We start from the raw sequence: 12,988 nt of genomic DNA on the forward strand, positions 1-12,988 counted from the left end.
TGCATGTCATGCATGTCAACATGGCCGACCTTAGTGAGACTATTCTATTTAGGGGACGGGGGTCTAGCAGCAGGGTCAGAGAATCAAGAAAGTACTGGGAAAACGTGTCATTTTCCTTACGATGCTGTCAAGGGAACTCCAGTTTCCCATTGTTTTAACATCTTTTAATAGTTTCCTTATTATCTAAAAGGAATTTTAACCAAGTTTAACGACCAAATACACTCTCCTAAGGGACGATTCAGAATTTACTTCCAGGGGGGGGGGGGATGGAGGATTTTCAGGGGGGGGCCACCCATTTTTCCCAAGAAAATTTAGGGGGGGCCAGACAAAAATACCACAATCTTTTAGGGGGGGCCAAGGAAAAAAACATCAATATTTGCCCAGAATTTCTGATCTCTACAAAAGAGAACCATAGACGCTACCTGGGTGACAGATAAACTCAACATGTTTAGTTAAACTCCTTTAGCTGCCAAATTCGGTAATATTCACAGTGGTTTGTTTTATGCATCTAAAGCAGTATCTTGTTCTCCTCCCTGAAGCGTTATGAAATGTCCAGTATTTAGCATGTCAATACAAACCATACAGTGAACAGTCAGGGTTGTTTTTGTTGAAAAGAGATCTCAGATCAAGTCCAGACTAGAATTCATTTATCAACAATAACAATGGTCATTTATGTTCACACTGGTATGTTGCTAAATACAGCATTGGGTGTTCTATGTAGTGATAGAATAACAAACAAATGCTGATACACAGAGATGAACATTGAAAAAATGCTAAAATTACAGCAAATGTCTTTTTAAGGTTGGGTTTACCTTGTAGCTTGTAAAGCAGTTGAAAGTTGCATGATAAAGAAGTAGTTAATTTATGCAAATGTATGCAAATCCACACCGATTTCTTGGCTTCTTTTGCCTCCCAATTTCAAAATTTCCAATGAATTTAACTCCACTCCGGCTGGGTCAAATTTTCTGAAATTTCACATTATGTTTTTTAAATGCTATATAACACAACAACTATCAATTGGGTTTTTTTTTGGCAATAAAACTCTTACATTTTTAATAAGAGGCATTTTGAATAAGAGGCATTTTAATTTTGCTGATCATGATTTTAATCAATTATTAGAGTGTCAGTCTTTAAACCCCTACAATTTTAAAATGAGGATGGCGATAATGCCAAATAAAATAGTTGTTTTTTCTACATGAATACTCTCCTTTCAAGTGAAATATTACATTTCAGAAAATACTGTCTAGATTTTGACTTAAATAAATTTTTATCATTAATACAAAAATTGAGGTTTTTTACCCCAAATATACACCCACTTCATCCTTTGAGTAAACTACTGCTACTGCTACTCTTCTTTTCTGCTCCTTTTTTCTATGTTTCATTCTCATCAATTTTACCCTTTCTAAATTTTTTAAATGTTCTACATAACTTTTTACAGTGCTTACATCTACTATAAACTTTTTGAAAATAACTTTATGGCCGTCTCATCTTCAAGGTGCTTTTCAGCGAATAGTTTTTTAATGTTGAAATAAAAATATTATGTATTACTGTCAAAAATATATGGTGAAAAATTTACAAAGGGTTGATTTTCCAATAATCCTGTATGTGCATCCAGAAGATCATGTGGCACTGCGCCAATGCTATGGTGTCGGATTGTTGAAATATTGTGTACACAAGAAATTTGCTGTAGTCCAAGAAGTGATCTCAGTGTGTATGAGGCTAGGAGAAATGTGGATAGGCTTACACATTGTGTATTGATGCTAATACTTATGTGTCCCTTTCATTCTGATATGTATAATCAAAGATTTCACAATGGCGGCTGGCAGAAAAGGCAAAAAAAACAAATTAACATTTATTGTTTCGTGTCATCTGAAAACATGCGCATCATGACTATTTTAAAATTAAAGTTTGTTAAAAAAATTTGAAATATGCATGCTCTGTCAATTTTGAAAAATACTGCTGACAAAATGTGAATTTTGACTTGCACAGGGTTGTCTGCATTTTAATATGAACATTGGATTGTGAATGGAATGAGCAGAATAAAATGTGAATTCATGTTTTGGATAAGGTGTTTTGTCCAAGAAATGTTCTAAAATATTCCTCAGTATTTTTGCTTTCAGTGGCAGCTACTTGGTTTTATGATAACCAAATTAGAAAAAAAAAGGAGAAAATTAAAAACAAGTTGGCTTTCACCAATTTTAATTCCTAATGTTAAAAACTTTCACCGTGAGTCTGCAAAAATTCAGCATCATCAAATGAAAATGTATGCTGAACGTGTGCATGTACATGTACATCTCACTTTCCAAAATATCTGGATATCTGCAAATGATGTACCATTAAACTTCAAGATATATATCACTTTGCCAATTATCTGCACATCTCACTTTCCAGAAATATCTGGATATCTGCAAATGATGTACCATTAAACTTCAAGATATATATCACTTTGCCAATTATCTGCTCCCTGATTTTCTGTTCACCATTTCTAACTGACATCTTTGCTTGTCTTTGTGTGCATCATATGTATCAGTGAGACATAACGAAAAAAGTATTCATATTTAGTAATTAACTTTTCTTTAGAAATTTACAACCAGATATGTTTATTGCTACCCTTTTCAAAAGTGTGCCACTTGCAGTCCCTGCAAATCATTCTTTTTATAGTCACATAACCCTGAAATGATTTGTTATATCATCGATTAATGTCCACTAGGCCCTACAGTTCCTGCAACTTGTTAGACTAGATATGTCTATAATCTACCGTATAAGCATGCATGTATATATTAGGGGGGGGGGCCCTGGAAAAAAACAGGAAAGATGAGGGGGGGGGCATAGATTTTTTCTATAATTTACTAGGGGGGGCCATGGAAAAAAATCACCGAGAAAATAGAAAATCCTCCACCCTCCCCCTGGAAGTAAATTCTGAATCGTCCCTAACGTTTCTACATTGGAGTTAAACTAGGGTAGGGGCTTTTTATGTGGGTAATTTATTCACGCAGAATTCATTGGTACTAATTTGCATAACAATAGCGATTGCCCCTTCAATGCTTGGTGAGCATTGAGAAAAATATTGAAACACAGGAAATGTACGTAATTGAAGCCGCACCGGGACTTCAGTGCGTGATCCCAGGGGTCCCTCAAAAATGTTTCTAATACAAGCCGCGGCTTCAATTGGGAATTTTACGGTAGTTATGCAGTCTTCGAAGTCATGACAAGAATAAGAAGAGTCAGGTGCATCATTGTCTGCTTTTGGCACCAACTAATCAGTTTGTAATGGTAGAAAAGGGCCAAATTTGCAGGACAACATCTTTTCTCAGAAATGTACCATCAATGTGAATCAGTTTCTGAAACCAGCAATGGAATGAAGGGAGAATGTCAGAACAATTGGAAAGTGAAAAGTGACCCCTTTTTTGTCTGTGAAAGTTAACAGAGAACACGTTTTTTATTTTTGTCAAAATTCGTCCAGGGTTTGAAAAGACAGTCTTCCCTGGCACTAGATTTCTTCAATCACATCACTGCCCATGGAAATGTAGCTAATCCAAAGATGTCAACATTGGCTCAAAATCTGTGGAATTTGGCCCAAAAACATGGTTACGCGGATACTAAAATGATGGTAGGTACAGTGTAGCTGTCTTTGAATCATTAGAATCCCAACTTGGTCAGAAAAGTTACCAAATGCTCATTCTCAAAACATGTGAATGTATGTCAGAAATAGTGGATTTCTTTTGAATGTGTTATGTACCAGTAACAAAGTTTTAAATTTTTGTTCACTGAAGAGCGTCACCTTCAAGATGGTAATGTATGTACATTTTTTTTGTTAAAACTTTTGGACAAAACTCTCCTTTGCAATCTCCTGGTCTTCATTGATCCTCAAAATGTGAACTCATAACTTTTTCATGAATATTAACGCATATCAAAATGATATTGACTATTGCAACTTAAGGGAAAATAAACACACACACACAGACACACACAGTTTTCTAAATACACTCATTGTGTGTAGACAGACCCAAAAACAGGCAAATTTGTTCAGGGGCGTCAAATCTAATATTGAAGTCGCATAACATCTGTCAATTTTTTTTATTAAAACCTCTCAAAATGACTCTCAGATATTACACTATTTTTCTGGCAGAAAATGATCAGAAAGAATTGTTACACACCTTCACTTCTGGTGAGATAACTGAATGACATTCAAAGAAATTCTGGAAAAATATAAGAAAATACTTTCATCATACTTTTTCTGAATCTCCATCTTTTTCAGGTACGGGTTTTGGAGGCTGTCAAGAGAAAGGCCATTCAAGAGGACGGAGAACCCTACAATGAATTAATTTCAAAAATGCCACTACAATCAAGAGCATAAAAGTTACTTTAAATGTCTATAACAAGATACTGAAGTCTTTTCAAAAGTTTAGGATAATCAGTTTATGGCTTGCAAACCCCAGTGATATTCCGTTGTACTCTATTATGACATCTTATGGCCACACTCAGTAACACAACCAGAGAACCATGATGATAAAATTCACTGGGGTGACAAAATAGCTTCTCCAAATTTGCAGCAAATCACAGTACCACTGTGTAACACATGCACACTGTGCCTGGTCTTTAAATGTTATCTACCCAAGGTTCAAGTACATCAACATGTATTCTGCTTATAAAACCCTTTGAGTGCTGTAATTTCTCCCGCCAAAATTTTAGTGCAAAATTTTATCAATTTTTATGAATTTTTCTGTAATATTTTGATAATTCTGGAACGAATGGATATCACATTTCATTGGCAACAATTTTTCCTCAAAATTTTGGCAAAAATCTGAGAAACATTAACTTGGGTTTATTTTATAAAGGGGACAAAAATAGACTTTGGCGCTCAAAGGGTTAATTTATAGCATTTTTTGTATCCATGAGGATGCATGACATGTAACTGCGACACCAATCTGCCAAAATTCAGTAATTTCTTTGTGATTCAAATTCACTACCTACACAATACCTACTCACCTGGGAAAGAAGTCTGCAGTCAAAAATCATGCCACTACATCTGATGTGTGTCAATAGCTCTGGTCATGGTCACAGGTTTGTTTCAAAATCTAGGAATATGTGCACAATATCAACCTAGGCCAACAAATGAGTGGGACGTACCTTTGCTCAGTGTCGCAATGAACTTCTATAGATCATGATCAAAGCCTTTTACATGTGATTTTCTGTCTGATACAAATGTAATTTTGTTCTCTGGATTTAATGATAGAACCACTGATGTTAAAAATTTTAGCCCTTATTCAGTAATGCTGTGCAATATGTATTTTATTCACGATTTGCAGAAAGACGGAGTTGATGCAGCTCTGTAGAATACTAAGCCAGTATTGAGGGACCGTGATGATGTTATGATAAAGCCATACATTTACTGGAAAAGCAGTCAGTGTGCAGTTTCACATTGCCGTTTCATAGGCTCTTGATATTTAGGTTTGCAATTCTGTTAGTTCACGCATCCCCTTTGATGTATGGGGCACAGTAAGCGGCAGACATATACATGCAGCTCTGTGCGCATTGCAAACTCAATGCACGACTTTCTGGATATACCATAGTCAAGTGCCAGGGTCAATGGGAAAATAAATGACGTAGTATTATGAAAAAAGGGACCTTTCCAGAAAATTGCAATGGCAAATTTTTTGCAGAGGTATCCCATAATAAAGGCTGACATGTCATCGAGCATGCTTCATGGTTTCAGGATGTCATCAAGCATGTCTGATCCATCTGCTATGAAATACTCATAGCTTGTTAGAGCAACCTTGTCAAGATAATGGGTTTGATTACATTTGTCAGATATATGGAGCTGAACAATTTTTTTGTCATTGTTGGCAGCAGTATTTGTCAGATTGTAAAGCATATGAGACTTCGCAAACTTATAGTTGGTTTTATCAGTGATGACATTAAGATTTTATCAAATTGTTGAAAAATGGCGATGTTGTCTCTCTGTGACATTTTTTGCATTTGTTGTCAAACATTCCCATCAACATGGGTCAAAATGACAACAACGAAAGCTTACTCATGAAAGAATTCAAAATTTCACAAAGACAGGGAGTCAAGCTGCTTCACAACGAACAATTTGAAAGGGATTTGGGTCACATTCCTCCAAGTCTGCTGTTTTTGATGATAGCATTGCAAGTCCCAGAGTTTCATTTAAGCTTTGTGAGGTCTCACGTTTTTTGTTCACTATCGTTTTGTCTATAAACCACATTTATCAACCATTTCATGATACATGTACCTACTGATACCTCTGTTTGAATAAAGAAACAAGCTACTCCATACAGGAAGGCTGACTTTTTTTCTCATTTTGTTTCTGCTGTGGATCCAGACATCTTCCAACCCCATGTTTTACATATGTAAAGCAAGTGGCAGCTGCCTTTATAACGTTGTCAAATGATCATACCCAGTAATATATAGAATGCTTACAATGTCCCCGACAATGTACTGTATTTATGAAATTCTGGAACAAATGTCAAAGTGCTTTCAGTAGAGTGCATCTTTATTACAACTATTTCGACTTGTGGGGGCCTCTCATTTTTGAGCTTATGGTGTATGAAAAATTTCAGTTTTTTAAATCGAAAATTTGGTTTCCTCCCCATAGAGATGGCAGCCATATTGAATTTCAAATAACGATACTCGTAAATGTTACGTAACTTGTTTCTCTAGTGTCAAACTTTATGCTGTGTTTGTCTGATTTTAATTCTTGATTTGGCAAGAGAAAGGTTGAAAGTTTCAATGCTATTGTTATATTGCTGGATATTTTGTGTCATCTTCAAGGTATGCACCTCAAGAGTGAAAGACTTAAATTTTTGCCCAAACTTACCTTGATGAAACTTTCAACCATTCTAGTTACAAACCAAGAATAAAAATCAGGGGTCACCATGCAAACTTTAGTACTAGACAAACATATTACCTTTTATTTACCATTATTTCAAATTCAAAATGGTCGCCATCCCTGCGTTAATTATAACTCTATGGGAAAAATAAAATTTTCGAAAATCAAAAAACCATGACGGAAACATTTTTCTTACTCCAGGAGCTATCAACTGAGCCCCAAAAATGTGGGAAATCAGAATAGAGGTGTAAAAATTTGAGTCTGAATATCTGTCCCCAAGGCACATTCTACCTAAGATGTCCATATGGCTACTTGCAATGTGAGGGCACAGTGTGAGCAGAACAGTGGAAGAACAAGATCTGTACCACGTTTCATTAAATTTGATGCAGCATTACTGGACATATCACAATAATTATGAAAGTTAATTAAATATGCAAATTAGCAATTAATGGACATGATGCAGTTGGACTTGATGATTACACGGAATGTTGTAGCAAAGTTTCATCTTTCCACACTAGACACAGGTGAACACTCCAAGACTTCTCGATGTTTTAATTGCGTTATGGTACCAGCAACCCAGCAAAGTTTTTTTTGCCTAAGGAGCCTTCCACAGAGTTATCCAACCTGACCAAGAGCGACTGGAAAAAATCAAGTGGGTTACAATAAATGAAAGTTTCTATGATAGACCAAAGGGACAATGGATTGCCAAAAACATTAAAACTCTATAATTCCAAGATCCTGCTTGAATTGTGGCAAGGGGCACAATCCTTTCTTTTCTCAGTGGAGATTTAGCCGAGCGGTTCTCTCTGTGGCCTCTCCACTAGGCGACTGATGTTGTATGTTGTGGGTTCGAACCCGATTGAAAACTAGCCGTATTAATAACGATAATTTTTGTTGAAACCCTGTAACTCATGGTCATATTACTGGAGTTGTCCAGACAGTTGGTGCTATGTAAATTTTAGAATAAAAGAAGCAAGGGGATCGATTTCGTATGTAAAAGACACTGCATTATACATGCTCTTTAATGAAACGTTTGCTCAACCATGTCAAAATGAAACATTCACCCATTCTCTTAACAAAGTGTGAATAAAAATCAGAGGCCACCATGCAAATTTTGGCTGTAAAATTACTGTACTTCACATTTACAAATACTTGAAATTCACAACAGCTGCCATTCGTACATGAACTATACAGAGAAAAATAACACAACTGTTCAATATAATAAATCTCAAAACTAAGACAATAAGCACATTACTTACTCTGAGACCTTCAAATAACTTTAAAAAAGCAACGGACGGTACGTCCGACCAGAAGAGAATTGTACAAATTTGACTCAGAATATTCCCGATGCACATGCCATAATTTATCAAACATGCTGTGCAATGGAAAAGCTGGAAAAGTTTCAGTAATTTTCCAGCTAAAATTTCACCTCAGAAAATGTAACAGAGTATCTAGGAAGATCAAATATAACTGTCTTCTAAACGTGATGACATGACAGTCCTCATTAGCCTGATTACAATACGTCACAGAACAACACAACCACTTTTAGCATTTCAATGAACAGGTTAACATACATAACATATATTGGGTAATAGCATTTTTGCAACATAACAATTGGTACCATGTATAAAGTTACTTTCAAAATGTCTGTTGAATCTTAATCTGGAATGAAAATCTTATTTAAAATACCGATAGTCTAAAATACAAATCTTGAGAATGCCATACATGTTCACAGAAATTTCAATCAAGGTCAATACTGTTTTATAGTTGACATGAAATATGGTTAACTTTCTGTAACAATGACCCGATTGATGTGGCTGGTTCCTCCAATGATTGTCCCTTCCTGTGAGTTTCTGACTGAACTAGATTCTGCAGAAAAGCGGCTTCTTATTTTTACCAGATTGAATAACACAATAACATATCACTTTACAGACTGTAGTTTGAACTTAAATTAGGAGTCAAAATGTGATATTTAGGGTAGATGACTTCGCAAAGCTCCACCAATACTCTTAAGACAGGTGGCCTTTCATTTGCATGAATCAGTGTGATTTTTGTTTTGTCCATTTTGTGCCGAACCCTTACCACAAACTTTGCAGACAAAAATGGCTTTTCATTCGTATGAATGTGTGTTTTGAGACATCTGTTACTTGTCAAACCCTGCCAATACACTTTGCAGACAGATGGACTTTTTGTTTGTGTGAATCGATCATCCTGATGTGAACCTTTAGATATCAGGCTATTTTGTGTAAAACCATGCGTTTCTCATTCGCTTCGCAAATGACAAACGCATGGCTTTTCATTTCTGTTTGTGTTGATTTGGTTTTGCACACCTCTATTCAGTGCATGGTGCCCCTACAGCATACTTCACAAACAAGTGGACTTTCACTCCTATGTGTCATACAGTGATGTGGTGTTAATTCTTGCAGCAAATGGCCTTTCATTTGTATGAATCCTGATGTCATATTTAAGATGTTAATTATATGTAAAATACAAGATGTCAATTATATGTAAAATACTTGCCACGAAGAGACACGGCGCCTTTCATATGATTGTATGAAATGTGTGAAACCTGATGTGAACTTTGAGTTGTACTTTCGTGTAAAACCCTTGCCACACACTTCACAGACATATACTTTGTCCATCTTTTGTATGGGTCCTGATGTGACCTTTGAGCCTTCCATTGCATGCGAAACCCTTACCACACAATTTGCAGACAAATGGCTTTTCCTTTGAATGTACCCACATGTGAACTTTAAGATCCCTATTACGCGTGAAACCCCAGTCACAAACTTTGCATACAAATGGCTTTATGTTTGCGTGTGACCACATGTGAACTTTGAGATCCTTATTACACTTGAAACCCTTGCCACACACTTTGCAGACAAATGGCTTTCATTTGTATGTGTCCTGATGTGAACTTTGAGATTTCCTTTACGTGTGAAAACCTTGTCACACACTTTGCAGACAAAGGGCTTTTCATTTGTATGTGTCCTGATGTGAACTTCGAGATGATCTTTACGTGTGAAACCCTTGTCACACAATTTACAGACAAATGGCTTTTCCTTTGTATGTGTCCTCATGTGAACCTTGAGAGGTTCATCACGTTTGAAACCCTTACCACACACTTTGCAGACAAATGGCCTTTCCTCTGTATGTGTGAACATGTGAACTTTGAGATGTCGATTTTGTGTGAAATCCTTGCCACACAATTTGCAGACAAATGGCCTTTCCTTTGTATGTGTGAGCATGTGAACTTTGAGACTTCCATTACGTGAGAAACAGTTGCCACAAACACTGCAGACGAATGGTTTTTCCTTTGTATGTGTCCTCATGTGAAGTTTGAGATCTCCATTACATGTGAAACTCTTGCCACATACTTTACAGATAAATGGCCTTTCTTTTGTGTGTAACCTGAAGTGAACAGTTAAACGTGTTTTCTTTGTAAAACCCTTGCCACACACCTTGCACACAAATGGCCTCTCCTTTGTATGTGTCAAAAAATGTTCTTTGAGATTTGAATGAGTTCGGAAACCCTTGCCACACACTTTACAGACAAACGGTCTTTCATTTGTATGTGTCCTCATGTGAACTTTGAGATTTCCATTAAGTGCAAAACCCTTGCCACATACTCTGCATGTGAATGGCTTTTCCTTAGTATGTGTCCTCATGTGATTTTTGAAAGTGCAATTGTATGTGAAGCCCTTGTCACACACATGGCACACGAATGGCTTTTCATTTGTATGTATCCTGTTATCACCTTTGAGACATCTGTTGCCATTAACTTTGCTGACAAATGGTTTTTCCTCTGTACATGTCATAATATGAGCTTTCAGCATTCCATTACGTGTGAAACCCTTGCCACACACTTTACAGACAAATGGCTTTTCCTTTGTATGTGTCCAAGTATGATCTTTGAGATTTCCATTAGTTGTGAAACCCTTGCCACATATTTTGCACACAAATGGCTTTTCTTTTACACCAGTATGTTTCATTATATGAACTTTCAGCATGCCATTACGTGTGAAACCCTTACCACACACTTTGCAGACAAATGGTTTCTCCTTTGTATGTGTCCAAGTATGATCTTTGAGATTTCCATTAGTTGTGTAACCCTTGCCACACGTTTTGCATACAAATGGCTTTTCCTTTGAATGTGTCATTATGTGAACCTTGAGATGTCTATTAGTTGTGAAACCCTTGCCACACACTTTGCAGACAAATGGCTTTTCATTTGTATGTGTCCACATGTGTGCTTTGAGACTTGCATTACAAGAGAAACCCTTGTCACACACTTTGCAGACAAATGGCTTGTCCTTTGTATGTGTCAACATGTGAACTTTGAGATTTCCATTACGTGCGAAGCCCTTGCTACACACTTTGCAGACAAATGGCTTTTCATTTGTATGAATCCTCATGTGATCTTTGAGATATGATTTACGTGTTAAACCCTTGCCACACACTTTGCAGACAAATGGCTTTTCCCTTGTATGTGTCAGTATATGGTCTTTCAGATTTTCATTGCGTGTGAAACCATTGCCACACACTTTGCAGACATATGGCTTCTCCTTTGTATGTGTTCTCATGTGACATTTGAGATGTCCATTACTTGTGAAATCCTTGTTACACACTTTGCAGACAAATGGCTTTTCCCTTGTATGTGTCAGTATATGGCCTTTCAGATTTTCATTACATGTGAAACCATTGCCACACACTTTGCAGACAAATGGCTTTTCATTTTTATGTGTGTTGATATGGCATTGCAGACTTCCATCCTCTGTAAAACTCGTACTGCATACTTTACAAACAAATGGAGTTTCCTTCATGTGACTCCTAAGATGCCTTCGTAGATGATTACTTCTTGTGCAACTTGTTCCACACACTTTGCAAGTGAATGGTCTCATTTTTATGATTTCTGCTGTATTCTTCTGGCACACATACGGTCACTCTCAGCGTCTCTTACAGGTTCATCTTTCTAAAGACTTTCTTGTAGACTCTTTGGGTATTCTGAAAGCAAAAATAGACATGTGTACTGAGGATGTAGTTCTTTGCATTCTGTTGGATATAGATCATGGTTAAGGTGCAGTTACTACATATATCAGAAATTTGATAGAATACATCACAAATAATTTGATCTGTCATTAAACGATAGATAGTTTTCAGTGTTTGTGCTTAAGGAAACCTGGTAACAGTTTTGCTTGACTGGGAACCTTGGAAAAATTTACCAACTCACTGTCCTAAATAAAAACACTGGTTTGTATAATTCTTTAAACCAAAATGTTCTAATCTAAATGGCAAAATTATAGGGCTTGTGTCATAAAACATTCATGAGAATTTGTGAACAAACAACCAATATAGCTCTGCTGTGATACTTATGGTAATTTACCAGTGATCTCCGTAGAAATTTCTGAAACAGGCTCAGGTAATGTACATAACAATAATTATGTAAATTTTATGTTAATTGTGCAAGACAGACATCACTCCATAGCATCAGAAACAAGTCATTGTTGATGACACAGTCTCCACTTGTTAACGGGTACCTTTGGTACTCAGAGAGGATAGGGTCCTCTTCATTAATTAGGTCTGTGATAAAAATACTTTGATACAGATGGCGCTCAATGGCCAAGAATGAGTTCCATGGTGATGAAAACATAAAACCAATGTAGGTCATCATCCTAAAGGTCATTAAATGAGTCAACTAAGAATCAATCAACAGGATGTTGCAAAACATTTTTGCATACTATCCTAACAGTAACAGATTATCACCGGTACCATATTTCATAAAGTTTGATGCAGTATTTACAACACTATGAGATCAACATCTGTATCAAGTTTCATCAAATTTGACGCAGTATTTGTGGATATATCACTTTAATTCAGAAAGTTCATTAAATATGCAATGACAAATTAATTATAATGACACCGATCAATGTCTTTTTAGCTCACGTGTGTAAACACGTGGGCTATTGTCATAGCGATGTCTGTCTGTCTGTCCGTGTGTGTGTGTGTGTGTGTGTTAGTGTGTGTGTGTGTGTGTGTGTCTGTCTGTCTGTCTGTTTACACGATAACTCAAAAACGCCTGAACGGATTCAAGTCAGATTTGGTACACCGGTACCATGTGTTACTTGCAAGAACTGATTA

The 12,988-nt window shown here is 36.5% G+C and overlaps 2 protein-coding genes across 4 annotated transcripts in view; one reads left to right on the forward strand and one right to left on the reverse strand.

Annotated features, from left to right (window-relative positions):
* LOC139151208 (VPS35 endosomal protein-sorting factor-like) overlaps window positions 1–6,302 on the forward strand; it is a 34,697-nt gene extending 28,395 nt beyond the window's left edge. Inside the window, exons 28-29 of the mRNA XM_070723823.1 lie at window positions 3,464–3,610; window positions 4,259–6,302. Of these exons, the coding sequence (XP_070579924.1) occupies window positions 3,464–3,610; window positions 4,259–4,357 (246 nt within the window). The 3' untranslated portion in view covers window positions 4,358–6,302. The remainder of the gene's footprint in view (window positions 1–3,463; window positions 3,611–4,258) is intronic.
* A 1,533-nt stretch (window positions 6,303–7,835) lies between these two features.
* LOC139151206 (zinc finger protein 26-like) overlaps window positions 7,836–12,988 on the reverse strand; it is a 59,259-nt gene continuing 54,106 nt past the window's right edge. For all 3 annotated transcript variants that reach the window (XM_070723821.1, XM_070723820.1, XM_070723822.1), the window contains exon 2: window positions 7,836–11,854. In XM_070723821.1, the coding sequence (XP_070579922.1) occupies window positions 9,658–11,751 (2,094 nt within the window). In that variant the 5' untranslated portion in view covers window positions 11,752–11,854 and the 3' untranslated portion in view covers window positions 7,836–9,657. The remainder of the gene's footprint in view (window positions 11,855–12,988) is intronic.

The sequence above is a fragment of the Ptychodera flava genome, chromosome 15 (assembly GCF_041260155.1).
Source record: "Ptychodera flava strain L36383 chromosome 15, AS_Pfla_20210202, whole genome shotgun sequence".
Lineage (NCBI taxonomy): Eukaryota > Metazoa > Hemichordata > Enteropneusta > Ptychoderidae > Ptychodera > Ptychodera flava.